The sequence below is a fragment of the Triturus cristatus genome, chromosome 9, assembly GCF_964204655.1.
Source record: "Triturus cristatus chromosome 9, aTriCri1.1, whole genome shotgun sequence".
Classification (NCBI taxonomy): domain Eukaryota; kingdom Metazoa; phylum Chordata; class Amphibia; order Caudata; family Salamandridae; genus Triturus; species Triturus cristatus.
This window is the reverse complement of record NC_140592.1, coordinates 165,580,883-165,606,727: the sequence shown is the minus strand read 5'-3', so window position 1 is coordinate 165,606,727 and position 25,845 is coordinate 165,580,883. Positions and strand designations below refer to the sequence as shown.

The following is a 25,845-nucleotide window of genomic DNA, read 5'->3' as shown; positions in this document are numbered from 1 at the left end:
TTTGTGGCAACATCTTGAACGTCACTGACGCGTTGTTCTAACTCAGTCACCCTACCTTCCATGACAATCCATCGGTCCTCTATTTGTTGCAATTTTTCGTTTGTGGCGGCCATGAAGGGCTGGAGACCACGCACTTCCTCTAGTATGTTATCCAAAACTGGGCTTTGCGATGAAAGAATAGGCGAAGGCGGGTCATTCTTCAGCCTTTTAGGCTTTGCGCCAGAAAAAGACGGTTTACTTGGAGGATGGGAATCATTAGACATCTTGGCAATTTGACGAGATGCTTTTTTGGCGGGAAAAAGTACACGGAATTCTCTCATACGCAGTAAGGTTTGACGAAGATACTCATAAAGCCACTACAGCATCACCTTAGAACAAAAAGAAAAAGATACACAAAGCTGCAATGCATCCAGCCTGTGGCTCTGAAGATACCGGAACATAGGGGTTAATCACGGCTCCACTGAAGGAAAGACAAAATTATGAAACCTTCTCCGGAGAAAGAAACGGTATAGAACAAGCATGGCCAGGGGCTACTGGCGACTGTTGAACTTGGAACAGACTCCCTCTCGAAGAGAAATGAAGCAGTAAAGCATCAAAGCATGACTGGATCCAGGAAATGTGTGCGCGGTGCTTCAGGAATAGAATACTGGCGCCTCGATACAAAATGGCCGCCGTCGGGCATTACCTCAGGAAATCAAACCGCCACGTCTCCGAGGGATAGGAGTAGTAAAAATAGCCAACGAGGAGCAATTCAGAATCACGCCATGTTCCACTGGTAAGATCTTCTGGAGACAGTACCCGTAGCTCGCTGGGAAGCCTTCCACACAGCTACATAGCACCGCGTCCGAGCGGAGCTAACGGAGATCCGCCATCTTCCCTCGGCGTCCAAGCCACGCCCCCATCACTATTTCTTTTGAGTCCACAATCATTACCAAGTTCCTTGTCTGTCATTCTTATCTAGGAGCAATGGGTGTCTGCATAGGCATTTTGTCCAGAATTCCCACTCCCCAGGTAGTTCAGTATGATCCGGAAGGGGGAAAGCTTAGAACACCTCGCTTTTTTTATTTCCTCCTTGGAGTGGTCCTGTTTTTGGAGCAATTCTCTTTTTTAAGAGGACAGGACCACTGCAAACAGGAAATTAAAAAGGCTGGATCATACATAACTGACTCACAGTTGATTATGGACAAAATACTTATACAGAGTTTCAGAACCTGTTTGGACTGGTTCCCTTTCTGATGTAATTTTCTGACTGCTCTTCAGACACAGCCTTTGTGCAAGGGGAAGGCTTTCACTGCTGGTAGCAATGTTGCCATCTTTAAGTAGGAGCATACAAAACAAGTCTACACTCAAGTGTGAGATCTCTGCGCCTGTCTTCCATTACCCTTCGTGAAGCAGTAATAAGGGACAAGCAAAAGGGCTAGCCCTGCATAGAAACGTCCTCACCTTGAACAAAGGATCTCAGTACCACCTCTCATCCTTAGTATCTACCAAATGACAGTTATCAGTAAGAACTAATAAACAAAATGGCTCCCCTGGTCCCAGTATTCAGACTCATACAGCACACAGTGTCCTACTACCATATGTGTGCTACAAACTCACTGCACATGCACACTTGACACGCACATGGATTGTCAGCGCAAGGTTCTGGGGTTCATATAACAGCAGAACTTTACTCCAGAGTAGTCAGTAGATCTCTAAAACACAGAGAAAAAGGCCTGGTTATAATAAAGATTTGCTAAGCACAGTACGCTGGGTCATCACTTCGTGCTCACCCAAGGCAGGGACAGGAGTCCAGCGCCCACTATGAGGGCACACTTGGTGCAGTCTTTCAGGTAACAGAAGAGGTTCTGAACTTCACGTTAGTAGGGGCCAGCCTAAGCCTCTGGGCACACACTGGATTTTTGTCATTCAAGGGTCAAAATAAAAAGTCAGGATACCAGTTTCACAAACAATCTGCCACGCAGTGCCAAGGTACACACTCATTGACCTAGCTTTGGACATCACCATTTCAGCAACCGCCATAGCGTCCGGATCCGAACCCACTTGCAAATACTTCCTCTCTCTCTTTTTCAATTTGTTTTTATTTGCTGATGCTGCAGAGCATCTGCAAAAAGAAATGATAACACCCATTGGTCAAAAAGGCAAGACCTATTGGCTCTGCCAATGCTTTTTTTTGCCAAAACGTGGCTTATTGCGTTTCAATGAAAATGATGGTGTGTGTTCAGCCCTTGAAAACATTCTCATGATTTAAAGATGCCAAGCATTAAAATGAAAGCAGGACAAACGTGACTCGGACACAATAGTTAAACGGCAGGGCACTGCTTTCTTTCAACCTATGAACCTTAGTTTATTGGGGGTTCAGTGTGTAAAGCTGGCCAGAAATATTCAAACAGTAAATAAAGGGAACATGAGCGATGTGAATTGATCTGTGTGCCGTGAAGGCAGAAAAAGGAAGTCATTCTTTTCTCTGTCTCCTAGTGTCTGCTTGTGGGGCAGGGGGATTCTGTCTGTTTAGCTGAGGCATGTGGAAGAGTGATGTGCAGGTCGCAAGGGGCCTGTCCTGTCAGACGTGCTTTCATGTTGCAGCTTTAGAACAGACCGCCATCTCTGTTGGCCACATCACACACATTAGTCAACAACCTCCTCCGCCCCTGCCCCACCTCGCCATGAACTTTATAGAACGGGGGGTTGATGCAAACATCCTCTGGGAGGACGAGCCTTTGATCTTGTGTCTTTGGGAATGTTGCACTTTGCACTGCTTGCACTATGTTGTGGTGAAAATATAATCCTGTTCCATTTAGGCGGCTAACAAACCGTCCTGGGGGGTAGATTTTGATTACTTGTCACATAAGAGCGAATCCTTGAGCGCACTTCAAGGACCACCATTGTTTCAGTTCATTATTTTAATGAACTCTATTAGCCATTTTAAAATGTACACATTTACAGAATAATACCCAAATGTACTTAGTTCAAAGCATATTACAAAAGTATTTATATTGTGACATTTTTATCCACAAATGTTTTTGAGGTATTACCTTCTGAAAATATAATTAGTGCATAAAAAGTAGACAGCCTGTTGATAATATTTTAAGAAAATAGTACATTCATTGAAGATAGCACAGTTATTGTCACCCACAGTGCACTTTTTAGTGTTACTGTTAAAGAGCATTATGATTCTATTTGCTGAAATGTTTTCAGCTAGATACACGGTTGTCTGCTCTACATTTTTGCTGAGGCTGAAGTAATATCTATCTATCTATCTATCTATCTATCTATCTATCTATCTATCTATCTATCTATCTATCTATCTATCGATCTATCGATCTATCGATCTGTCGATCTATCGATCTATCGATCTATCGTTCTATCTATCGATCTATCTATCTATCTATCGATCTATCGTTCTATCTATCGATCTATCTATCTATCTCTAGAGATAGATAGAACGATAGATATCTGTCTATAGGTAGATAGACCGATAGATATATATTGTTCTATCTATCTATAGATAGATAGATATATCTGTAGATAGATAGATAGATAGATAGATTACGAACTGGCGGTTGCCAGTAGGTAGTTATAATTAGGACCATGTTTCCATAGGTAAAGCATTTTTTTAATTTGCTTTTATATATGCCCCCGTTTGACGAATCCTCACAAAATTTCCCCCCAAAAAAGTGTCAAGTTAGGTCTTGTTGCAAATGGAAAGTTTTGGGCGATCCATCAAACGAGGGCCAAGAAAAGGGGTGGGGGTGGAAAAAAGTGCAAAGCGCTGGACAGAATTACACTGAATTTGGCAGAAAGGTAGATTTGCTTACGCTGATCACGTTTTCAGTTGTTTGGTGTAAATCCATTCAGTAGTTTTAGAGAAATTAAAGAAAATCCAAATTTGTATATCTACGATTGCGAAGACTTGCCGAATAATGACGACCTTGTGCAGAGATCGGCAGAGCTCTTATTGGCTTCGGCTAGAGTGGTCAACTTCGAAGCTGGGGAACCGGGTTCGAGTCTCAGCAGGGACGCTCCTGTGAAACCTGTGATTCTGGGCAAATCACTTAATCTCCCCCTGCCTAACTAAACTAATGTGTCCGGTTGTAACGCAGCTGGTGCTCATGTAAAGCACTCTGATACTTTCCGGTCAGGTTTGTGCTATATAAAACTGAAGAACAACAAAAAACACTTCAACCATGAAGTATTGACAGCCATCTTGGGACTCCCCCCAAAAAACATGAAAAAAGAAAAGAGGGCATGGTAGGAATACCCTGATCCCCAAGCCTTGGTGTTGAGGTCGCAGAGGGACTCCGGCAAGGGAAAAAATAATTTTTGATTCTAATTCACGGCGATTGTTGCCAAATATTAGCAAATTTTGCAGGGAATTTTAAAAAATCAAGCGCGGTCTCCCGCGCTTGCCTTTAATATTTCCCTCGGGTGGGCCAGGTCCTGGGGGCATGCTGTCTCTAAAAATTACGGAGGCGGCTGCATGGGGCTTAAAAAGGGGGGTGGTGATCCCCAGGGGCTACATGTGACAAATATGCAGGACCTTGGGGACCGCCACTTCCCTGGGGCTATATTGTGCAAATATGTGGGGGGAGCACAGACCCCCCACCCCATGCCCCCGGTGCCACCACCTCCCTGGGGCTACTATTAAAGTGTAGTGGTGGGGGCCTGCCCGGATGAACCCCCCCCCCCATCTCTGCTCCAGGGACCCCCCCACCTCCCCGGGGCTTTCTTTTTTTTCAGAAGGAGTGGGTCAGCGTGGCTCAACTCTCAAGCAGTTCTCAGCCATGGGGCAGGAACTTGTAAATTAAAGGAGGGGTGTGGCCTCTCACTGGGAAACATATATAACCATGGGGACCACACCCCCCCATCCCCTATGCCCCCGGGCCGGCTCCTGCTATGTCCCGGGGTGCCTTCCCCTGGGACATAGCTGTATGCTTTTGCTTGGTGAGAACTGACAGCTCCAGCCAAGCAAAAGAAAACACTCTGGTTCCAGCAGGCGGGGGCTGTCAAAGTGCACTCGCCCACTGGAAGTGGAGGTTTCATCGCTTTCCCTGCCCGAAGACATGCAGGCAGGGAAATAAATTTAACTCTTGCTCTTGCACACAGGGAGTTGCATTTCCATCAGCTCCCTATGTGCAATAGCAATGCCGGCTCCCGTAGGAGGCGGGGAGCTGTCTGGGACCGCGGGGGCCCTTTAACTTTCCCAGTGGTCCCATAGCACATTGGGTGCCCTGGATAGGCTCCAGGGCACCCAGGGAAACATGGCCAGGGGATGAGGTCCCCGGGGCCGAAATCAGCCCGGGGAGAGGGGCTGCGCAGCTCCCCTTCCCCAATTCAGTTAACGCTGGCCCCAGGGTATGGGGTACCTTGGTCTGAAATCGGCCGAAGGAGGGTACATAGCTACCAAGGTTTCAGATTGCTATGTGTGACACTTTCATAATTTCAGTGTAATTATGAGTGACATTTTAAAGACTATGAGTGACAATTTCTAGCGAGCAGAATCAAGCAATGAAGACAAGGTAAACATAAATATCAGATATTACAGGTGTGTGCACCATCATTTTATATGCAGTTTCCAAATTTGAAGGACCAATAAAAATAGTTGCACTCTGTTCAGTGCTCTGCTGTCGGAGTGACTCACCTACGCCAAACAGAGGTGACTGCCTAGCCAGGCTGAGCCAGCAGAGAGCCTCTTCAAACTGGGGCCTGGCTGTGCTGGCAACCACGGGGATGCAGACTGACTTATGCCAGGCAGATTGCAGTCACTGAGGCATCTGCTAGGAGGCCTGCTCTTTCCTTTGGACGGTTATCCTTTCACTGTAGCAGGCTGTTTCCTCGCACTGGATAGCATCTCGGATTTCTTTGTTACTGTGTTGTCCTGGTTACATTGTGCTGTTCATAGGTGTCAATTCATGGCACAAAGGTGGTCCTCCATGGTTTTTAATCCAACGGCGATCACTACATTGTGTGCCAGACAGTGTCTGGGGGTGGATGTGACCCCCAGGACTGTACATCTCTATCTGTAAGATTGTGCCAAAGAGCGCAACCTCTCTGTTGCACATGCAGAAAGGAGCCACTTGATTGTAGCTGTGGGCAACAGCAAAAACAAAAACTTTCAGCTGCTGCCTACCACCTGAGTATCTGACTCTGGCAGGCCTGTCCATTGTGTAGTCACTGAGGACAGACATCTTGCTGGAAAATATTACCAGGCATGCCGCTGTCCCCCAGATCAAAACACTTTGGTGATTAATGGGATTCTTCTGTGCTGTGCCAGGGCCAAAGAGGAGAGTAAGAGTTCCTTACATCTGGAAGCCAGTTTTTATGGCCATGGGAGACACTGGTGATGTGCCACAGTCTAAGACTTAACGTGCTGGTAGTGCCGGGCGTGGCTTGATTCTTGTGCACCACAGTAGCACTGTGGGAGTTGATTATGTTTTCCAACTCTGAGCACCTAGAGTTCATGATTTATGATGTCCATTTATGGTTTGCTGCACACCATTGTGCTTACTGACGGCGCACTCTCAGCAGCTCCTCACTCAGAGACTCATGCATCCACTCAAAGACCCACTATGAGAGAGTAACGCACCCAGTGACAGAGCTACTCAAACTCCCACTCATAGACCCTCTCAGAGACTCATGTACCTACTCACGCACCCACTCACAGACCCACTCAGACACTCATACACCCACTCATAAAGCCACTTAACACTTACAAACCCACTCACAGACCAACTCGGAGACTAATGCATCCACTCACAGACCCATTCTGACTCATGCACCCACTCAGACCCACTCAGAGACTCATGCACCCACTCACAGACCCACTCAGACACTCACACACCTACTCCGAGGTTCCCTTAGACACCCACTCACAGACCCACTCAGAGACTCGTACTCACTCACAGACCCACTCACTCACTGACTCACTCAGAGACTCATGCACCCCCTTGAAACCACACTCACCCACTCAGACTCTCAAACACCCAGTGAGACACTTACACAGCCACTCCCAAACCCACTCAGACACTCACAGACCTACTGAGACACTCATGCACTCACTCACACACTCATTGCCAAAGGTTACTGGTTACAATTAGGAAATAAAATGTAAAAAACCTTAGAAATTCACTTAAAAAACAAAGGTTACAGGAACGTTATAGTTAGGAAATATAATTTTTAAAAACCTAGAATTTCACTGAAAAACCCAAAGGTTACAGGGATGATATAGTTAGGCTCAAATTTCACTTGTACAAACCAGTGAAATTCAGCAGTTATAGTTACCTAAGCTAACTATAAATTATGCCCCCACAATGCACTACTTATGACTTCACATATTACATCACTCATGAAATGATCAGTGTCATCACTGATGACATCATCCAGTAAGTGTGAGTATTTTCTAAAAGTTTGAGTGTTAAATATATATAGTAAGCTACTACATAATTTAAATTAGTATACGTTGTGTACTAGTAATTATTTGTTTTACTTATTTTAAGAGTTTTCTATAGTGCTGGCCAGAACCGAATGTATTGGAGCGCTTTACAACATTGTCACACGTAGGGTACACATTAACACTCTAGAATGTACATAGATTTAGGGAGCACCAAACAGTATCATCGCATAAAACAAAATGTCACTTGTTCATATTGGTATGTCCATTTACACATGTTGCTTCATGTACTGTCGCTGTAGATAGCACAGTGAGTCCTGACTGGGTGTGACCAGGGAGGGGGGGTCTCGAGGAGAGTGAGGTAGATGACTTGGTGTTACAGGAGACTATGTGCTACTGTGGGTAGACTTCAGTGGTTTGTCTCAGGCTATCCATTTGTGAGAGGTCGGTTGATGATGAGGTCTTTGAGCTGTCTTTTGAATTCTAGGTAATCGGGGATAGTTCTGATATGGACTGGTATGGAGTTCCATATTTTGGGTGCATTTCCTGTGAAGGATCGAGAAGCGGTTTTTTGTTTGCGGGTTTTAGGAGGGATGAGGAGTAGAGTGTTGATACTCCTTAGGCTTCTTGTCTGGCCGGCTTTCTGGAGTTTGGAGGCCAGGTAGGCGGGTTTCCCTGTGTGTAGGGCTTTGTGGGTGAGGCAGGCAGTTCTAAAGTTGGCACGCATTTCGATTGGGAGCCATTTTAGCTCTTTGAATGCAGGCGAAATGTTTTCATATTTCTTTATTCCAGTGAACATTCTGGCTGCTGCATTTAGAGTTGATCTGAGGGGAGCTAGGTGTGATTTTGCTGCTCCAGTGAGGGTTGCATTTCCGTAGTCCAGCCTAGACAACACCAGGGATTGAGTGGCTTGTTTGAGGTCGTTCTGTGGGATGAAGGGTTTTATTTTGTTAAGTAGTTTAAGGTTGAAGAAGGCGCTTTTTGCAGTGTTCTTGATGTGTTTGCTCATGTCTAACTTAGGATCCAGGGTGATTCCCAGTGATTTTACAGAGTCAGCTAGTGTGGGGTTGTAGTTGAGAGCGTCAATAGCTTTTAGCCATTCTGTGATTTGGGGTTTCTTCTCCTTGTTGGAGATAAGAAGGATTTCTGTTTTGTCTTGGTTTAGTTTCAAGGAGTTGCACAATAGCCATTGTTGGACTTCTCTTAGAGTATCGTTCAGTCTGAATGTTGTCAATGGAGGAGGTTTCCAGATAGATCTGGGTATCGTCTGCATAGAGGTGGAAGGGAATGTTGTTTCTTTTGAGTATGGCCGCAAGGGGTTCAATATAGATGTTGAATAGTTGTGGTGAGAGTACTGATCCTTGGGGTGTTAGGTCTGCTAGGAAGTTTTTGATTTTTATCCTTTGGGTGCTGTTCTGTAGGAAGGAGGTGAAACATTGTAGGACCACCTCTTCCGCTCCAGCCTTTTCTTGTAGTGCCTTGGTGAGTAATTTGTGGTCAACTGTGTCGAAGGCTGCTGATAGGTCTAGAAGTACGAGTAAGCAACATTGACGTGTATCTAGAGACTTGTGTATTTCATCTATTACATTTAGGATCGCTGTCTCTGTGCTGCAACCTTTTCTAAAGCTCGATTGATGGGGGTTTAGAAGGTTGATGTTGTCTAGGTGTTGGGTGAGCTGGAGGAGAACACATTTTTACAGTATTTTCGCTAGGAGAGGGAGGCTGGAAACGGGTCTGAAGTTATTCAGGTTGTTTGTATCAGAGCCCGTATTTTTCAGTAGAGGAGTGACTTGGCCGATTTTGAGGCTGTCTGGGAGGCTTCCAGTGCGGAGGGAGCTGTTTATAATTTTGGTCCAATGTGGGGCTAGGGACAGTTTGAGCTTTTTTGCCAGTTGGGTAGATATGGGGTCCAGGACATGTGCTGAGGGTTTGGAGCTGGCAATCAATTTAATGACCTCTGTTTCGGTGATGGGGTTGAAACATTTCCTTACGTGAGAGGGGTGCTTGGGTATAGTATTTTCTGTCCCAGTGAGTGATTTCCTGTCAGGGGGACTACAGTGAATGTCCAAGGAGAGTTCTATTTTGGTTATTTTGTCATTGAAGAAGTTGGCAAAGTTATCGCACAAGGCTTTGGAGGCCGCCATTGGTGTCGAAGAGGGCTTGGAGGTTTGTTGCCTGATGAGATTGAAGAGTTCTTTGGTTCTGTTTTTCGCGTTGCCAAGGGCATTGGAGAAAAAGGAGGTTTTTTTATTCTTTATGTGTTTTTTGTATTTTCCGCGTATTGATTCGAGTTTAGTTCGTAGGATTGTGGACGGGTTGTTACGCCATAGTCTTTCTGCTGCTCTTAGTTATCTTCTTTCAGAGTTTATTTCTGTGTTGAACCACGATCTGGATGGTATGTTTCTGGTTCTTTTTAGTTTCAGGGGAGCTATTTGGTCCATAATGGAAGTCATAGTGGTGTTGTAGTGTGATGTGGTTCATTTGTCAAGAGCTCTTCATTGTGTAAGGGGAGGAGGGAGCTTACCCTTTCTTCTAGGGCTGCAAGCGAAATCTGCCTTAGATTTCTCATCCAGCGAGGGGGGTCCTGCGTATTTGGTTGGTGGTGGATCTTTTGGTTGATGTGGAATAGAATGATATGATGATCAGACCAGTCAACAGGCAGGAAGTGGTCGATGGAGACTGTGTCTGTGTGAGCGATAATGGCATCCAGGATTGAGCCTTTGTTGTGAGTTTCCTTTGTGCAGTGTTGGGTGAGGTTGTTACTGATTAGAAGATCGTTTAAGGTTTTGATTAGTAAGTTGTTTTCCTCATTCCAGTGTAGATTGAGGTCGCCTAGAATTATGTTGTTGGAGTCTCTGAGTGAGCACTGAGTTTTCAGATCGAAGAGGTGATCTCCGAATGTGGGCGTGTTAGCTGGCGGATGGTAGAGGAGATGACAGAGTAGGGTTTTGTTATCGCTCGACTTAATGGTGGTAGTAAGGCCTTCGAAAGAGTTATACTCAAGGGTGCCGGTTTCTTTCACGGAGATGCTGTTTTTGTGTATGATAGCTATGCCTCCTCTCTTCTGTTTTTTTAGGTCTCGCCTGACCCAGCGCATGCGCTGGTCTGGCGAGACTTATTGAGAGGGCTCTAAACAGTGCTACCAGGCCAGCCTAGAGCTACAGTGCATGTGCGCGGGCGCGCGCGCCGCGCTTTACCGCGATTACGTTTGCTTTGATGTTTGATCGGGGCCGCTTGGCATAGCCAATAGGTCTCACTTTTGGGACCTTATAAGTATTTAGTTATGCATCTGTTGCATGGCTAAACACTTATAAGCTCCCAAAGGCGAGAGCTATTGGCTATGCCAATGCTTGTCCTGTATTTGTGGATGATTTTTAAGCCTGGGGGTACAAGCATGTCTATAATAGGGGAGGAGAACTCATTTAGCCATGTTTCTGTGATGAACGTGACGTCTATGTCGTGGGTGAGGATGGTCTCTGCCAGTTCTGTTGCATGTTTGTTGGCCGATCTGTAGTTGATAAGCATGCAGTTGGTAGTGGATCCCTCTTTTTTAAGTATCTTCTTTGTGGGAGCCCTGGGGATCTGGGTGAAGAAGGCTGGGGGTCTGGAGGATCTTGAGGGGGAGTGGTCTCTTCCAAAACCAGTGATAACCTGGATCTTGGAGCTAGAGGTGGTAGTTGTGGGTGTGTTGTACGAGGTGGCAAGTTCCGTTTCTTCATTCGTGGACATTGAGGCATTTGTTCTTTTGGGTCTCTGTGTTTGGTTCAGGAGGGGGGTTGTGGTCCAGCTGGCCTGACCGCAACCTTTGGGTGGTCTTGTGTGATTAGTGTTGGTGGCTGCGGATGTCGGATGTGGGTGCTGGTTAGGTTTTCGTGGTGTGTTATGGTTAAGTAGGATTTCGGTGAGGCCTCGTATTATCGTTCCTAGCTGACTTTCTACTTGGGCAAGTCGTTGGTTCGTCATTGCGTAGGAGGGGGTGTGGGAGGATCGGTAGGATCGGTGGCACTTAGTGGGTGTATTTTTTGTGTGTCTTTGTGTCTGGTTCCAGCCGGAGGTCGAGTTAAGGAGTTGGGTTTTGGTAGGTCTTGCATGGTTGGTAGTGGCCGCTGTGGATGTCATGTCTGAGTGTTGTCTGTGTTCTTGGAGTTGGCTTTTGGTGTTGGTAGTGTTGTCTTTTGGGTTGGTTGTGTTGGCTATTGGGTTGGTAGTGTTGGCTTTTGGGTAGGTTGTGGTGGCTGTGGGTGTCATATGTGGGTGTTGGGTAGGTCTTTGGTTTTGGCTTTCGGAGTTGTCTATGTAGGCCTTATGGATTGTCATGCATGTGGGGTGTGGAAGGCCCAGGCTTGGTTCAAGCTGCCAACTTTTGTGTGTTTGTGGAGGGGGAGATTCTGGAGTCATGGGCTTCGGACTGGGTTTGCTAGTTGTTTGTTGGGGGTGGTGGTATAAGGGTGGGTGGGAGGGATGCTGTTCGGTGGGGGGATGCAGAGCCTCATCAGTGTCAGGGCTCTGAATGATCGTGGGGGGTGTTGAGTTGCACGCTGTTGGGGAGAGGTCAGTGAGTGGGGGGATGGTGTCTGGAGGGAAGAGGTTGACTCTCATGTTGGGAGTCTTGTGGGTGCTTTGTACGAGCTCCTGTAGGGGCGAGCTGTCCGAGGATGAGGCACTAGCTGGGCGGGAGCTGTGTGAGTGCACGGGAGCGTTGCGGGGCAAAAAAAGGGGAGAGTCAGACGCTTCTAGGTTGTCATTGTTGGCTTTACGAAACACAGGGAAGAGGGAGTCGAAAGCTTCTAGGTTGTCATTATTGGCTTGGATCATGACTTTCCCGTTGGGGTAAATGGTCATAGAGGTGTTGCCGCTGCGTATTGGGCGGTTTGGGAGTGTGTAATGAGTGATACTATTTCTAACATATATAATGTGAGTTGCTATGTGACTGTGTGTATCCTTGTGTGAGTGGGTATCTGAGTGGCTGTATGGGTAAGTGCATGGCTGTGTGAGTAGCAGTTTGGGTGAGTGGCTGTGAGTGGTTTTATTGATGAGTGGGTGTGTGAGAGGCTGTAGGGGTGAGTGGGTATGTGAGTGGCTGTATGGGTAGGTGAATGGTTGTATGGGTAAGTGACTGGCTGTATGGGTGAGTGACTTGGTGTGTAAGTGACTGTATGGGTGAGTGAGTGACTGTTTGTGTTGGTGTTTAGTTAACTGAGTGGGTGTGTGAGTGGCTATATTGCAGAGAGTGTTTGTATGAGTGGCTGTATGGGTGAGTGAGTGGGCATGTGTGTGCCGGTATGGATGTGTGAATGTGTATGCAAGTAATTGTGTGGGTGAGTGGTTGTGTGAGTGACTGTATGGATGAGTGAGTGGCTGTGTGAGTAGGTTTATGGGTGAGTAGGTGTATGGGTGAGTGGGAGTGTGAGTGGCTCTGTTGTTAGGTTGTATGTGTGAGTGACTGGGTATGTTAGCAGCTGTATTTGTGAGTGAGTGGATGTGTGAGTGGCTGTATGGGTGTGTGAGTGACTGTATGAGTAGGTGTATGGGTTAGTGGCTGTGCGTGTTAATGAATGGGTGTGAGTGGTGCTGTGGATAAGTAGGTGGGTGTATGAGCGTGTGTGTGAGTGTAAGAGCATGTATATGGGTATGTGAGTGGGTGTATGAGAGTTTGTGGGGGTGTGAGTGGGTGTGTGAATGGTTCTGTGGATGATGTCAACAGTGATATTTATTTGAGATTACATCAGTGATGTCACTGCCCATGTCAGGAGTGACATAATATGTGAGGTCATAAGCAGTGCTTTGCAGGGATGTAAGTTATAGTTAGCTCAGGTAACTATAACTGCTGAATTTCTATGGTATTGTACGGGTGAAATCTGAGCCTAACTATAACATCCCTATAACCTTTGATTTTGTTTCAGTGAATTTCCAAGGTCTGCAGATGTTCAATACTGCCATGGCTGTTGATGTTCAGTACTGCCTTGGCCCATTGGTGCACTGCATGAGGCTACTGATTTTCATCCATGCTTGGGGACATCGATGCACATTACTGTATTGGATCATTAATGTTCAATACTGCATAGACATTAATATTGTTTACTACCTGTGTCATTGTTGTATATACTATGCGTTCGATGCTTGTGATGGTCCGTTCTGCTCCCAAATGCGGGCAAAAATACACTTTGAGGCTGGCCCCCTCATGGTGCATAAAAAAGGCACAAAATGCAATCAAAACAATGCTGCGTGGGGCCTAGCCTCCTTCAAGGGCAAGACAGATAAAAAAGGCGAGCAGAATAGTAAGCATGCAGGGGAAAGCATTAGACAAAGCAAATAACAAATGCAAAGAACAAAATAATGATCTGCAGTTGCGCCCTTCTTGCTGGCAGTCCCCATGAAACTGCAAAGGGACCTCTAGTGATAGACAAAGTACTGCAGCCTTGATACTGACTCAGCTGTCACCTCCAGTGAAAGATGGTGTTAACGATGCCTTTTGCTCCTGGCTACAGTAAAAGAGGCCATTACTAAGGATCCATCAGGAATGGGATAACTTGAGGTACTGCACTTTGTTAAAAGATGTCCAATAGAAGTCAACAGCCTGGACACATGTACTCTAGAGTTACAGCACCCATCATTTTTCTTAAAATAACAGGCGTATTTGGTGAATCTGCAAAGTAATGCATTTCTGCTAAAGTGTCCTCTAGTGATAAACTTAGATACTTTCGATTTGATGATTACTCAATGCCAACCTCTAGTAACAGCCGGTTTTATAGTACTGTTTAATTGCTGATCGTATTATCACTGGCTTTTTCTAGAGGTCCCTGTGTAGCCAGAAGAAGGCTGCTGTAATATAACATATTACAAATTTAACAATGTCACTTTGAAGTCAACAAGTAAGGTTTTAAAAAAAAAAAAGAAATGTGAAATGCATTAGCTCACATTTAAAAACCAAAAAATACGTACATACCGTGAACTCAGAACCCAGTGTTCATGACCATGGTCATACGCAGCGGGCATAGTATATTTTGTGAACATGGGACTTGGTGCACGTCTTGGCCAAAGAACTTGCACCCAGAATCTGCCAAATGGCAAGCACAAATTCTTCAGTTGGTATGAAAATTGGGATCACTGCACAGCTGAAGACCATTTGTAATGTCTAGCACTTATGTGCACAAAACATGGCTTTCAGCATTGTGCTGTGAATTCTGATTACGCGGCATGCCTTTAGCTATCGCCTGCACCACGCAATATACCCACCAGAGGGTACACCATTCACCTACAGCACAAAGCATATGCCCAAAGGCCATGTACAGTTGGTTGGCTACTTTGATAAGGGGCCATAGTATATTATTACTAAACCCACAAAATTCACTGAAAATACGTTGTTAAAGGTGCATTATGGTTAAGTACAAAGAAAACAAATAACTTTTGCATTATGTGATGTTATCAATGATGTAATTGATGCAGTCATTTGTGATGTCACATATGATGATTCTTTTATGTAATAATCTCTGTTTTTTAACATAAATGTGTCTTCTGTGTTAACTACAGCCCACCTTTGTGTTTTAAGTGAAATTTATAATTATTAAATGTGAGCAAGGCATCATGGCCAGCTTGAGTCTTTGCTTCTTATGAATCATGGCCCTTCCCACACTCAATAATGGCGGTACTGTTTAACATGTTACACTCTGCCAACTTGCATGAAAACACATGATTTATATTTTACAGAAACTACACGTCTTCCTATTCCAAGAAGTACTGGTTATTACAAGAATATTGACCCAAAATGAACAGCTATACTACCAGCTATATCGGCAGCCCATTCCAGTGAAGGACCTCGTGCTGGAAGACTTGCAGGATGGAGAAGTGAGAGTGGGAGGATCCATACGCGGTGCCTTCAGCAACAATGAGAGAAGTATGGCTTTTGCCTCTCTTTATTATTATTCTATACAGTGTTACAAGTTAGACTTTATGACTTTGTATTCATAACACCTGATTCAGCCACTCCAGCTGACCAGAGAGTCCAGCTGATTTCACTTACGAAGTGGCGAAATGAGATGTAGGAACCTTTCTTAATTCAAATACGTCCTCAGTTGTGAATCTGTTGCCTGACAAAGAAAAATAGTAGCTTATAAACTGAAGTGAAATCCTAAAAAAATAATTGACCAATTTCTTTTTTCTGCCACATTTCTGGACCTCTGAAAGTTTCCGAAATTTTCACAGTAGAAGGTCATTTCATAATCGGGTAATGGCTCTTCTCCTCGGTGTGATTGCCTTGATTTAAGGACCTATTCTTTCCTTCAGCATTTTTGCAGCAGTCATGAATGAGAAGGCAGTGCCCCCAATGGCACAAAGCTCAAGTTTGGTAGCAGACTTGCTTTCTCTGGGCCCGTATTATAGAAAGTGCCCTGGGTACGTAACAGGCATGTGTGCCCGCTCTGTGCGTCCCTGGGCACCTTGGTATTACAGAAGGGGCTGCAGATGCTGGTGCGGCTCCTTCTGTAATACAGAATGTATTACAGAAGGATGCACATGTAGCACCAGTGCTATCTTAAGAGGGTGTTCCCTCATTTGAGAGGTTTAAAATATTACACTGTGATCAGGTTAGGACCAAGGCCTTCCACTTACTATGTGGGGTGTCACAGAGCTCCTCAATTAGCCCCACACCTTTTAACCTGTATATCTCTCTCTTGGCAGCCTTAGTGAGATCCTTTAGATTCCAGGTACTACTGTATGCCAATAACACAAATCATTGTGTCTATCACTGAAAATCTATCTGAGATGGCTGAAATATTCAAATGATGCGTGGTTGACGTTAGTAGCTGGATAGAGGATAACGTCCTCAAGCTAAACGCTGATAAGACCAAAGTCATGGTCTTCGGAGCCCAGCATGGTCAGAGCTCTGGTGGCACTGCCCCAACTTTCATTTGCAGGTAAACCATATCACAAGCACCTGCTTTTTCATTATTAGATCTCTCAGGAAGATCTTCCCTTTCATCCTTGAGGAACTTCTTAAATCAGTAGCTATCACGTTGATCACTTCGCAATTAGACTACTGTAATGCTCTTTATCTTAATATCAACAGAACTTCCCTGAATAAACTTCAGATGGTTCAAAACGCGGTTGCTCATCTCGTACTAAATATACCCAAAATGTTGTCAGTGAGAGAAGGCCTCCGAAATCTTAACTGGCTTCCTGTCAGGAAACTGGTGATTTTCAAGGCACTTAGCACTGTCTACCTAGCTCTACAACTCAAGAGCTTACTGGCCGTTAGGTCTTCCTTTCATTGGTACAGACCAATCAGGCACTTAAGAAAATCGTGAAGCAGGAAAGTCACTGGTCCTAAATTACGAAAGGCGCGATAGGGCGTACGCTTCTTCTCTGTCGCTGCTGCCAAGCTATGGAACACTCTTCCAATCCACATTGCAGACATCAGTTCCTTCTCCTCATTTAGAAAACACTTAAAAAAAAAAAATGTCCGCTTAGATCATTTTTCTAGTCCTTATTTATGAGATGCTCTTTTCTTTCATATCCTTCTTCTAGGCTATGACACTGATCTTTACTTTTCTTTACTTTTCTTCTGGAAGAGGTTCTTCCTGATAGGGCTTCGGAGTCCTTTGGATTCAGAGCCTAGATACCGGAGGGTGTGGTGCGCTAAATACGTTTTTTTCATTTAATTTCATTTGCATGGGGGCATGCATATTATGGATGCGGGTGCAAAGGCAAAGAAGCCGTCAGAAGGCACACTGACAGTGCGCTTCAAAAAGGTGGCACTCTGTCAGTGTGTACCCTAATTGCAGCCCTCTGGAGGAAGTCCTATTGACCACCCTCATCATCACTGTTAAACTCCTTTTGTTTCGGGGTCCGCCATGTTGCCGTCTCAGATACACACATGTGCTTGCTCTGCCACCAATCAGCTCCCACAAGGTGGATGCGATAATTTGTCATGTTCAAAACAATGTTTCGTTTGCAAAACGAGTTTCTATAGATTTGCATGCACAAAACTGCGGTTGCACTGATTTCAGGCAAAATCTTTGAAACTTTTATGTATATTTTTTGGTATTTTTACAACATGAACCTGGCTGGAGAGCGACAAGCGCTGCGCGTTGCTGTGTGGATTGTAGACAATATAAAACAAAGAACATCAAATGGGGATTGTACACGTTTTAACGATATATACTTATTTCAGGTATCCCAGTCAAAAACAGGTTCCTAGAGTGATACAGTTTTCAGTCAAGTGGCGAGAGAAAAGAAACCATATCCTCATGTTCGAAATCCGCAGCCTATCCACCCGACCACATCTCCCTCTCGAAATAATGCAGCGAAGGATTCCAATGGTACAGAATTCATATGACTGCACATAGAGTGCTGCCCCGCGTCATGCAAGAGTGTGTCCCAACCCGAGCATGTACTCGCGCCGAAAGTAACGCTGTGTTTACAAATAATATGCATGATGGCAGCTTAACCTAACTTGTTGTGAAATGTTTCAAATGATCAATAAACAACTACAAATACAATCAACACAGCAGAATATGCAACCATGTATTTTAACATGGCCTATAGACTTAGCTGCTGCCACCAGCAGATGGTACTATCAAAAGTACTTAGTATATCAACCTGGTTAACCTGGTGTGTGACCAGTGCACATCGTTATGTAATCTGCCTCAGGCTGCCACGTGTTAATCTGCCACGTTTGTTCCGTCATCTGCCCAGGCAGCCTCCTTTGCAATCTGCCCCGGACTGCCCTGTCCGCCCATAGACCCCATTGTGAAGCCGCCTGTTTGAATGAAGAGCAGAAAATGTTTGCCCTGGGCTTACACCATTTCTTTTCAAGAAAAGCGGTGTTTGTGTCGGTAGTGTAAGGTTATATATTCAAATGCTTTTTTCCAACCATGAACTGAGGTCTTATTAACCCAAGTCATGGAAAGTACTCAAGTTCCATTTTCCTTTTTCGAGCGATCATTTCCCTTCTGGGTTAGGGAAACCACTTCCTGCCCTGCCCCGGTGGAACATTGAACCCTCGAGTAATATTTCTGCAAGTATTGCATTTAAGTATCCGTGCACACGCGCTTGATGTATTTATTTTTTATCTAACTCTTGGAAAATTATAGACTGCATAAAGTGGACACGATTAGTTATGTTTACACATGCAGTCCTGCAGGCTAGAAAAGCTGGTCTGGGATTGTGTTTTTGTCCAAATGTATATGCATGCATGTGCATAGTCTGCGAAGCGGGGGTCAGGGGGCCAATGAATTAATGCCTATTTGACCTCACTATGACAATCCGAATACGGGCAGAACCACTCAGCGTTTCATCATTCTAAGGTCGATTAAATAAATGCCATTGATCTGGATGACAAATATTGCCTATTCAGCACCAGATGCTCCAGGTGCTGTATGCGCGCTTTACAGACATTATATTCATGTTTAGACGGCTATCTCCATAAGGATATGTTTTAGCGCTAATTACTTACCACCGTTCAGTTCTAACTTAACAATACCTGCTGTCAGCAGTCCGTGTGAAAGGCAAAATTGCAGAACTTGAAATAATGCTTAAACAATTAATGTGGTCACTAGATATATAGTTAGATAGATGTTAGCAAAGACCTTTTGATTTAGGTCTGAGGTTAGCAAACGCCTTTTATTCACATTTTCTTCCACCAATTCAGCAGTCAGTATGAGCAAGGCCACTGGCATTATGTGATGCTCTGGCTTTTTTCGCATAATTATCGATTTGGCACATAATCATCTGCAAGATTTTAACAAAAGTTTGTTTCTAGCGCAAACATATCAAGTCACATAAAAACGTTGACGTGTTCCCGCGCAGTGGAAGGCTCTTTGCACAGGTGGTCTGGTCATATTTCAGTTGCTAATTTCTGTTTGGTTGTTAAACTGATACTAACGAGGTGACATATGTATGCACAGAGTACTTCCATGCGTAAAAATTGCAAAGTAATGAAGTGATACTATCAAATGTGCTGCATTATGCCACATAATTTGGCTTGTCTTGCCGCATAATTTAATCAACCCCAACGCATAATTTGGTGCTAGCTATCTGTAAATAAAATCTGTCAAGTGCAAGTCCTCTCCCCTTACCACCACTTCTCTCTCCCCACCGCTCCTAGTCTTCTCTCGCTGCCGTCCATAGCTTTTGGGAGCATACATCGGCTGGGTCTGGCACAATGGTATAGCAGCTCTCTTCTCAGAGTTCCGCCCTGCCTCGCTGCTCTCTGTCACAGTTTTCCCCAGCATCTGGGAATGGAGTTGTAGCTTCCTCTTCCCCCTCACAGGGAGGCTTTCATGACGTTCTTCAAAATTTATGATAAGTTAGTATAGTGGTTCTCTGGTAGACAGCTTTAAAAATGAAGGACGCTATATTAAATGTGTTAACGCTTAAACAACACATTTAAATACAGGCAAGGACATCTCCTTAATAATCTCTTATAAGGTCCCAAAGGCGAGACCTATTGGCTATGCCAATACTTGTTTCTTTACTTGGCATGCACGTATTCAATGCTTCACCGCGTGCTGACTTGGTATAGAATTATTTCCAAACCTATCCTTAGCTAGTGGTATTTCTCTACTGATCATTCATCAACTTATTTCCTTTCCGTACGATATGGACTCTTGGACTCCTGCCGTTTAATCACCTATGCACTATGGTGTGACATAGCATACCTTTGGAAACGGACAGCACATTAATCCTCTACTTGTGTTCCTTACCATCTGTACAAATGTACAAAAACCATCCATTAACCTCTTCTATGCCCATGACGAGATAGTCTCGTCATGGAGCACGGTTGCGCTGTGCCCATGACGAGACTATCTCGTCATGGACCCCGCCCTCTAATGTAATGCCCGGCACAGAAGGGGGAAAGGGCGGGGCACTGAAGGGGTTAATATTGTTTTGCAGCCTTGAGGAAGTTCGGACGAAACATGTGTCAGTTGCCTATCTGTAATGAAGAATGTACTTCTACTGAGCCACCACATCTGTGCAGAGAATAAAGCATCTTTAACTACACACTACAAATCTGAAACAACAAGATTATTATATAGAATGTATACTTCAATCATGGACTGTGTGTGTGTTTGGATTTCCTTATTAAATTTGCCTATTCTTGTGTGTTTTTTTGTTTTCTTTCCAGGGTTGATGTAAGATTATTGCACTGTGGTTGACAAGCCATCTTTGCTTTCATTCCACACCTCTCAGCATAACGCGCCCCATCTTCCTCTTCATGATATTAGTATAAATCATAGAGCAGTACATGTAGGGGTTTATGGATAAGTTGACCTCCTGAGAAAATTTGTCAAAGGCCATAGCGTCAAAAAGAGCTTGTTCTGCTGATGCCCCTGAACGTCTGATGCAATAGACTGTCACATCCATTGCCTGATGGCTTGGGTAATGCTTGGATGTTCTTTGTGATCTTGCTGACATTTCACTGATTTTTACATCAAGTCCAGAGGTTGACCAACCAAATTGAGATATCGAGAAATGTTCTTACATGCTGATGACTCTGAATGGCTGCCAGTAGAATGTTACTGTCAGTTCCAGTATACATGCTACATTATATTAACACTTTATTAAAGATAACTTTTAACTGTGATGGGAAATTAAGATATTTATGTACACTATTTGATTTTAAAGCTATATTCTAGCACTTTTGAGTTGTGTATCTTTCAGTATGTGTATACATAGAATTTACTTAATTTGCTTTTTTTTTTCTTCAGTTAAAAACTTCTTTAGAGTAAGCTTCAAAAGTGGATCTCAAAGCCAGTCCCACTCCCTTCAAGCCAACGACACCTTCAACAAGCAGCAGTGGCTCAACTGTATCCGACAAGCCAAAGAAGCAGCAGTATGTTCATCAGGTGAAGACACTGTTCTTGACTCTGAAGTGAGTTTACTGATAGCTTCACACACTGGAAGTGAATCACAACTTGGAACAAAGTCAGAGCAAATGGACCATTCAGACAGTATGTCAGACTGTAGCATGGATATCAGTGAAATCAGTGTGGACTGCGAGCAAATGGAGCAAACAAACTGTTGTGAAACTGAAGAACAGATTGAAAGTAACGTTTGAGAGACGCACATGCAACGTGCGGACGTAACCCTGTGTCTTACCTGTACAGTATTTGCATTCCATAAATGGAGCGGTGTGAAGAAGCACTTTTTGAACATTTTCGTGGTGGTGTTGGCCCAGTCCTTTTTTGTTTTTGTACCATATACTGTAGTACTGTAAATGCAATTCATGTCTGTGTAAGCTGGGTCTTGCTGCCATTGCTTTCCTCTGATACACTCTGTAAACGTTTTTGTTGGATGATCGCACATGACCTGTAATTTCTGTAGTCCTGCTGGAGAAAAAAAACTCTTTCAGAACTGTTTATAAACATGCGTGTGTGATATGATGACTCAATCCATTCATAGTAGTGCTTGTTGCTACCTCTAGCAGGCACACATATTGGTATTTTCAGTTCATTGGACTATCCTCAGCATTAAAATTAAATATATGCTTAAGACATAAAGCCATTGTTCTTCATCTTCTAAAGTTGCAAGAAATTGGAAAAGAGTGTTATTGATAGTACGGTGACAAAAGAAATGAAGAAAGCACAGTTTGATAATATCAAATCAACAACTTGGTTGGAGTTATATTGTAGTCCAAACGTTCATTGAAGCACTATATAATCCAGAAATCTAAACACTTCAGAGTTGGTTATTGGCAATGTTACAGATTGCCAAATAGGGCACTAACAATAGAAGATGCTGCTTGAGTATCTGGAAAGGACTAGAAGTGGAAAAAAGTGAAGGCCCTTGTTTGATGTTCCTTGTAGCATAGTACAAAAGTAATATTAAAACAGGACTGCTGTAATTGGGACCCAGTAATTGATCCTGCATAAATGTAGAAGTACAAAGAAATTAAGCAAAGACACTGCTAAAACCACTGATTTTGCTCCAGAATTTCAACTCAATTTTATATGTCTGACAATCAGCTTACTATAACTGGAGTAATGTTACCCCACCAAGGACTTTGATCACAAGTAACGCAGAAGCTCTATGCTGCACATTAGTAAGAACAAAATGCCTCAAGAAGCCCATGATAATAAGCTGATCTATTTTTTGGCATGCTTATTCCAAATTGTCTATTCAGCTGCCTTAGAATTTAGAGTTATTCACGCCTGGTCTATAATATAGTACTCATGACTAATATGTGAATACTAACGTGTCATCTGTTCATGATTTAAAGACAGTCCCTGATACAGGAACAACTACTGAAAGCACCCTTGAAAGGAACTGGAGCAGGTATTGTTAATATCAGACTTGATGTGCAATCTGCCAACCAGTGAGACGTCAAACAATGTCTTTCATTCAGGTAGGTAAATCACTGGAAAAGCAAAATATTAGAAACACATTTTAAGGAACCCACATAATTGAAAACCCGTTAAGTGGAAAAACAAATCAGCAGAGTTATAATTTGGTTGAAAATATTGGAAAATAATCCAAGAACAGTCAAAAAAATATTAATTTAGTAAAAAGGATAAACTTCTTTAAATAAAAAATAAATTGATGACTGTAATTAAAGGTTAAAAACATTGTTTCATTATTAAAGTGTTAAATAGGTAAAGAAGCTACGGTAGATTGGGCTTAGTAGGGAAAGAGTTAACAGAAGGGATGAGAGCATGGAGAGTAAGCCCACCAAAAAGTTTAGAAAAGGAGGTACAGGGGATAGATTGGAAATAAATGAATGTAAAAAATATGTGTAAGGAGGAAAAAAAGATAAGGACCATGGAAGGGGACAAAGCAGTGAAAATGTGTTGGAGTTAGAGGTTAAGCCCCAGAACAGAAATTCCCAAAAATGTAAAGGCGGGAAAGAAAAGGACCATGGAAAGGGACAAAGCAGTGGAAATGGGACAGGAGTTAGGGGTTAACTCCCAGAACAGAAATTAAAAAAAATGTAAAGGACACCCAATGACATGATGGGGAAGGAAATGGGGATGAAATCAAAAATAACTATGCAAATCATGGAGAGAAAAACAACAAAGAGAACCAAATATAGAGATGAATACATTTAACTTGAAAAACAGAAATTGCAACTTTTAAAAAAATGACAGTCTAGGAATTGGTTTTAACCAAATTGCAAATGCCATTGATCTTAAAAAGGTCGAAGAAATAGTTTAGATGAACATTTAATTTGTTTTTCTATGAAATCACATACACCCATCTTTCATTTGTGGAATGTAAAAAAAAAAGCATTCGGAATGTGGCAATCCTTTTTTAAACCATGGCTATTTGGACCTAAGGACAGTGGATGCTGGTTTAATGCTAATTTAGCTGAGGCTAATCAAAAGTAATCATAGCTGTAGATCAAATGCTGATCCGATTAAAGGCCTTTATCCAGGGAAAATTGACTTAGACTTTTTTGGGACTGTTTTAAACACTAACACAATACAAAACTGTACCCTGGGATTTTTTTAAATGATGACCAAAAATTGATTTTTAAAAACGATTATGGTGCTTCATTGATACCTCACATGCCATTGTAAATGTGTAGTAATAATAAAATTAAAATAGTCATTCGAGTTGATCAATGACATTACATTTCTTGCGCAATGGTGCCTCAATGTTAAATTAGGGCATCAGAAGCAAGGTGGGAGTTTTTAGATATATACATGACAGCTTTACCTTTCTTGTTCATCATTTTTTAACTCTGCATGCAAGTATCAGAAACCAAAGGGCCAAAAATAAGCACTGAGATGATGAATATGCCCAGATTATAATTTTGCACTCCGTTAACCAAAATAACTCTTTGTTTGCTGAGCACCAGTTCACTGAAGCAATATAATCCCAAGAGAATGTGTACAGGTTAGTCATCTCTTTTATGCTTGTAGTCTTTTTAAGACAAATCATTAACTGCAAAGATGATCTACAGTGCCCCCTGGGAAGGAGTAGAGACAACTGAAGTTAATAAGGGAATTGGATGTCCTTTAGAATATATTTTTTTAATACTTGGCCTATTTGTTCAATAGATAGGGTAACCCTTTAACGCCTCCAAGTCAATTCAGGTATTCAGGGCACCAATGAGGGGCCCAGTAAAAGATTTTCTTCAGTTCATAATTGGCTATATCCACTACTGGGAGGCATATCAGCAAATAATTTAACTAGATTAAACTTTATCGAATGGATGAAAATTTGTTTTTGGGATGTTTCACAGCCATTCCACAAAGAGATGCTGTTTGTTGTATTTTTGAGGAATTTATGTCCTTAGGGAAAACAATTTAATGGCAAATTCCATGACCTGTACAGTTCGCAGATGTATATGTACAGTACATTCTACATTAAAGGGGCCATCTAGTCACTGATGTCACAATAGGTCTCCAAACCCAGGAAGACATTATCCACTAATGGATAGTTTGGAATCACTATTGTTGGTGATGGAGACTTATGTAAAGAGAATTGGATTTTTTCTTTGCAGCAGATGACTTTTTTAACTTGAGTTAAATATTCGTATAAAGGTCAACAAAGTTCAATTGTATATGAGTCACAATAGCTGTACATGTGGCTTTACATTCTGCAAAAATATATTCCAAAATCTGGCATCTCACAAAAGCCTCTGTGGTTTCTTACCATTAATATTGAATACAAGTTTAGAGTACCTATCATTTGTCATTTTGCAAACTGGCTCACATATTTGATGCTGGCAACATGGATTGCTATTAGAAGGTGTCTTGGTGAATTATCTGTTGTAATAAATTGTAAATATTTGAAATGTGCTGTACACATTAGCACACATAGAATTGCTCAGATATTGCCAAAACATTTAGCATTTAACGTGGTTTACAGTTTTTCAAAGAGAAATAGAATGTCATAATTCTACCTTGTACATTTGTCAGTTGCATTAAAGAATCAGTGTGAAAGGATGAGAAAAGATTACGAAAAATAAGATGTATTCTTTGATTATTTTTTTAAACATGGTTCGTTTTACAATTCAGATTTTTTTTGTATTTATAATTTTTGAAAATGGTGATTTGTCTTCTGCAAACAATTTGTGATTTATTGAAGTTTGCTTCTTTATACGTTTTCTGCTGCTCTAGGTGGAGCATGAAGACCATGTCTAGAAATTAAAAAAATGTAAGAAATAATTGTATGAGTTTTTAAGAGCAAAAGGTGGCAGATCATCATGATAAACTGAAAACCTTTAAATTGTTGATACAACTAGTAATTTAAATTATCTGAAGGTTGAAGTATGTTCACTGTGTGTGGAAGAAGAATAGTATGATTTTGATTGACATGAGTAATGTGGCCTAACAGTGTTAAACATATTTAGAAGCATTTCAAATAAAATACTTTAAAAAATCCCGTGGACATTTAATATAATGGCGCTGCGTACAACAGAAGACTCTGTTCATTTAAAAATGTTTCCCTGTTCTAGAAACCAGACAGACCCATACGCATACAAAAAGTGTAGCACAGTATAATTGTCATGG

At 42.8% G+C, this 25,845-nt stretch overlaps 1 protein-coding gene across 4 annotated transcripts in view; it reads left to right on the top strand.

Annotated features, from left to right (window-relative positions):
- ARHGEF3 (Rho guanine nucleotide exchange factor 3) overlaps positions 1-23,121 on the top strand; it is an 898,185-nt gene extending 875,064 nt beyond the window's left edge. For all 4 annotated transcript variants that reach the window (XM_085624661.1, XM_085624662.1, XM_085624663.1 and 1 more), the window contains 2 exons: positions 15,098-15,284; positions 21,097-23,121. In XM_085624661.1, the coding sequence (XP_085480787.1) occupies positions 15,098-15,284; positions 21,097-21,446 (537 nt within the window). In that variant the 3' untranslated portion in view covers positions 21,447-23,121. The remainder of the gene's footprint in view (positions 1-15,097; positions 15,285-21,096) is intronic.
- Positions 23,122-25,845: the final 2,724 nt, after the last annotated feature.